At 44.1% G+C, this 4,873-nt stretch overlaps 1 protein-coding gene across 1 annotated transcript; it reads right to left on the bottom strand.

The window, feature by feature from the left end:
• Nucleotides 1-1,637: 1,637 nt before the first annotated feature.
• LOC104957340 (DNA polymerase zeta catalytic subunit-like) lies at nt 1,638-3,561 on the bottom strand (the record flags this gene model as incomplete). The annotated part of the gene is made up of 3 exons (XM_010784961.1): nt 1,638-1,815; nt 2,408-2,639; nt 3,433-3,561. Coding segments are annotated over 3 exons (539 nt in total), but the record flags the coding sequence as incomplete, so codon positions are not given.
• Between the last annotated feature and the right edge of the window lie 1,312 nt (nt 3,562-4,873).

Here is a 4,873-nt window from a genome sequence, read left to right as displayed (position 1 = left end):
GTACTTCATTTGAATGTAATAATTATGTTGGTTGTTGTTTGTGGAAGCGCCAGTGAATGAGCCCCATTAACTGAGCCCCAAACATCACTTTAAAATGGAAGACCCCCATAAGCCCCATCCACTCGATCGGCCCCAAAATTGGCGATCGGAGCATCCCTAGTGTCTACAGAAGGTCCAGTTGTGATAGAAACGGTTTGCCACTGCACTACACATATGTATGTTAAGTGATTTGCAATACAGAAACATAAGCGGACAGAAGTCCTGCTGTTGCTAAGCAGACTCTTTAAAAGACACACTTCAGGTTTACAAGATAAAAGTGAGCCAAATTCCTCTGACAAACAGCACTGACACAAGCTTAAGCACTCCACATAAACTGTGCAATGAGTTCCAGGTATGAATACCAACACTTTCATGACACGCCATTAACCTGAGCCTGAGCCTGTTTTTCAGGTCTCAGGCTCGAAAATGACATTCCCAGAACAAATGACTATATCTTCACTTGTAAAAGGGGTAAATTAATAATATTTTTTCTCAAAGCAATGAGTAACTGTACAGTTGTAGCTTGTTTATGTCATTTTATGTATCAATTAACTCTCTCAATCTAGAATCGCACAACAGGAAAGTCAGTAAACGTCCGGTCATCAGGGAAGCGTTTGGTCACCAGGGAACATAGCTGTTTTTCAACTTTTTTGGTTGATTTGGGTGAACTAAACCTTTAAAGGTGGAGCCGAAGTGTATTCCATGGAAACGGAATGTGATCTGATACTGCAAATCAAGCCTAAGTGCTCAACCTACAAACTTGTTAACAGCAGAAGGACATTGTAATACAGTATCTTATCTCAGCAGCATATCAAATGAAGTCCGCAACCTGGGAGTCATCCTGGACTCCACCCTCTCTTTCCAGGCGCATATCAAATCCATGACCAAATCCGCCTTCTACCATCTCAAAAACATTGCCAGACTCCGCCCCTCACTCTCTGACTCTGTGGCAGAAACACTCATACACGCCTTCATCACATCCCGTCTGGACTACTGCAATGGAGTCCTGTCCGGGGTTCCCAGGAAAACCCTGGCCAGGCTCCAATATGTCCAGAACTCTGCGGCCAGACTTCTCACCCGCACTAAGCCATGGCAACATATCACCCCCACCCTCATCCACCTCCACTGGCTGCCGGTCAAGTCCCAGATTCACTATAAAACACTCCTCCTCACGTACAAGTCCTTCCATACCCTCGCCCCCCAGTACTTAACATACTTTCTACATCCCTACACCCCCTCTGGGAGTCAGCGGTCCTCAGACACAGGCCTGCTCTCCATCCCCCGCTCTCGCCTTTGTACTGTGGGTGACAGGGCGTTCAGTGTTGCGGCCCCCACCCTCTGGAATGCACTTCCTCCCGAGATCCATAATGCTGCCTCACTGGACATCTTCAAATCCTCACTGAAAACGCACCTGTTCACCATGGCCTTCGGACCCTAGTCCTTTCCTGGTCCCCCGGCTTACTTTATTTTATTTTATTTGTTTGTTTTGTTTGCTCCTCATTGTCTGTTTTGTTTTGTCTGTCCACCATGTACAGCGACCTTGGGTCCTGTGAAAGGCGCTTTATAAATTCCATTTATTATTATTATTTTTATAAGCATTATGTAAGTGGCGTCTCAGCATGACATGACTCACCGCTGCTCTCGTCTGCGGCCCCGTCCAGCTGGGGGATGGACAGGTTGGCGAACAGGGAATTGTTCCCGCTCCAGTCCATGTCTTCATCAGAGGACTCGTGCTGCTCGTCACTGAAGCCCTCCTCTGGCTCCCTTACTCCGTGTCTGTACACAGGGAAGACAGGGAGGCAGATTAAACAATGAACCGGCATATTCTTTATATCACTGCTAATGTTTGTCCTGCTTGAGAATTATATGACTCTTTCTTGGTGGAGGAACAGTAATCCACTAAAGAGCAATATTGGATGACGAGTACTGATATTAGCCGGGCAGTGCATACCAAATTGATGGCCTGCCTACAGATATGTGCATCTTTTTCGTTTGTATTGAGGGTTGTTTTATAAAAAAATGTCAATAAAGTGTATGGCAACATTATAAAGAAAATGTAATGAAAGCAGCCATATCTCCATTGTGTAACAAGCAGCCGTTAAAGAAAAATAAAGGGTTGGATTGGCAAAACACTTCTCTAATCTGATTTGATTTTATCTGAAATGAACAGAATTGCTAATCTGAGCAGTCATTTCATGCCAGTTTTTATTCTTTACAATTAACAATAATGCTACAATTACATTTCTGTTGGTCACCCATTATTACATTATTACCGTTTGGCCATCATTTCTTTTTAAATTGATTTGTATCCACAAAATGGGAAAAGTGTATTAGATGAATGCTTTTCAGTGGAGACAGACACACTTGCCTTGGTGTGGGGGAGTGGTTGGGAGGCTCGTTGTCCCACCGCTGGGACATTATCACGCTGAGCTCTGCCTCGTCCTTCTCCATCTCAGGCTCTGCCTCCTCTTCATCACTGTTGCAGTCGTAGCTTCTGGCACCAGGGAGTGACTGGGACTTCTGTCTGACGGGGGTCCTGCAGAAGCCGTCGTTCTCCAGTCCTGCCAGCAGCTCGATAAAGGCTTGGTCCTGCCTGCTGTCTGCATGGACAACAAAGACAGGACATCACTCAGCTGCGAGCAATGACTTTAAATGTGGCTCCAAATGAATCAATTAAATAGAAGCTGTAAAAGTTATCCTTTTTGAACCCTAGACTTCTTCACTTTTTTATTCACTTTATTTGCAGGATTTAGCATTGTCACCACATGTTAGGCAGCCATGCCATGTCAGTGGGACACACACAATCCCAAAGTTCCTACGGACTCAGGAGTAAACGAGGTTTGGGCTTCACCTGTTCTGTCATTTATTTACTTTTTGGCGAATATACACCATAAGAAGTGACGTTGAAATCGATTTAAGCCTCTAATGTTTGCACTGTGACCATGATAACATTGTTTTTTTTGGAGTATAACAACTTATATGTGTAGCTTTTTCTCCCTGTCTGTAAGCGATCAATTGAAGAAGCACAACATTTATGATTAAAAATCAGATGTACTGAGCTGCTGTAGTAAAGTCACAGTACCTGTATCACCAGTCACTATAACAATGCACTGTTATTGTTGTGTTCATGACTCCTAGTAAGTGAAATGTTATCTAGCATTTTGGTCAATAAAATGTCAATGCAGTTATTTCGAGGGAGGCTATGGCTCAGTGGATAGTGTGCTGGACTTCGAATCAGGAGATAGCAAGTTCGAGTCCCACTGTAGTGACTACAGTTGTCAGCATTTCGTTGTGTCCCTGCGACACTTCACCCCAAATTGTTCCTGTGGAGATTGTCCACAGTATTGAATGTATGTTGGTATGTTTCAATTACATTTTAACCTTTTCGTTTACCTAACAGGGGTGAGTGGCTGGATGTCTGGGAGAGCGGGAGGAAGGTCTGGCTGTTCTCCAGCAGACTCAGGATGGCCTCCTCGTCCACCACCGCCTCCTCCGGGACCTTACTGCTGCTCCTCACAGGCTCTGAAATGCCACATTAATACGTCAGCAGGACCCTCCATTGAGAGAAGCCAGGTCAATCAACACACATACTTTCTTTAGAGAAATAATAATAATAATAATAATAATAATAATAATAGACTAATAATAGACTTTCTTTTAAGAATGAGGGCACAGTTGCAAACTAAATTTAACTAGAATTACATCTTACTGCCCTATTAGACATTTGTGTGAATTTGTGAGTTATGGTCAAAACGATGTTGTTATATCACGACGACCATGATCTTCTCTTTTTTAAAAGGTCCCATGTCATGCTTTTCCGTTTATTACCCGTCCCCTTGTGTGTCATGAAGGTTTTTATGCATGTAAACGGTCCGCAGAGTCAAAAACCCTCAAAGTAAACCCTGTAAGGAGTAAAACTCTAACAAAGAAAAGTCCTCCCCAAAACGCCTCGTTGGAGATTTCTCATTTACTTCCTGGGTATCGCTACTTAGGGATACCCAGTAGCCACGCCCAGAGCTATGGCCGCACCCTCTGCCAGCCTTTCACGAAACAAAGCTTCACAAACCTTTCAGCGATTCATTCCGGACAGTGTTTCCCCTACCATTGTCTTGGCGGGGCGCTGCGCCCTGCCAACGGAGCCCCGCGCCCTGCCTGAAATTCAAGGTGTTTTTATTTTGTTTTTTATTTAAAAAAATATATAGATATAGCACCAAATTTCAACTGAAGTCATCTATCTACGGTCACTTTTCCCATTGAACATGTGCTCTTTTATTAAATAAACTAAACGCCATGTTATTTATCCAATGTGTTCATGTTTCAGTATACACTGCTTTGCGTATTCACATTCTCCCTCCGCTCTGTTTCTGAAGGGCGGGGCTCACACACACACACGAATGCACACACTCACGCTCACAATCAGAGACAAGAGCGGAGGAAAGGAGGAGAACAACAAAGTGTAAAAAAGTCAAACAAATCTGCTTTATTGCCCCGAGCTCTGCTGTCTGCCCGTTTGTGTCCCCCCCAAGTTTCAAATGAGTTTATTATTATTTTTTAACCGCAAGCCGTTATCGTCACGGGAGAAGGACACACACAGCCTGCCCAGGTGGACGCGCGCGAACGCGACAACGAACGTAGCGTGCGCATTCTAAAAATAGCCCACAGATGGAGCAGGTACCGTGGTTTTGAACTACAGTATTGAGATGTGAGTTGGTTTATTCAGTAAATTAGCTCAGGATAATTGGATGTTCTGTCTACACCTGTTGATGTGAGGCTAATGCAGGACTTGCTAGCTTGATGCTACCGGCATTTAGCGGCAGTGACTCAACAAATTGCC

Source organism: Notothenia coriiceps, unplaced genomic scaffold (assembly GCF_000735185.1).
Source record: "Notothenia coriiceps isolate Sejong01 unplaced genomic scaffold, NC01 NC01_scaffold00026800, whole genome shotgun sequence".
NCBI lineage: Eukaryota > Metazoa > Chordata > Actinopteri > Perciformes > Nototheniidae > Notothenia > Notothenia coriiceps.
This window is presented reverse-complemented; position numbering and strand designations above follow the sequence as displayed.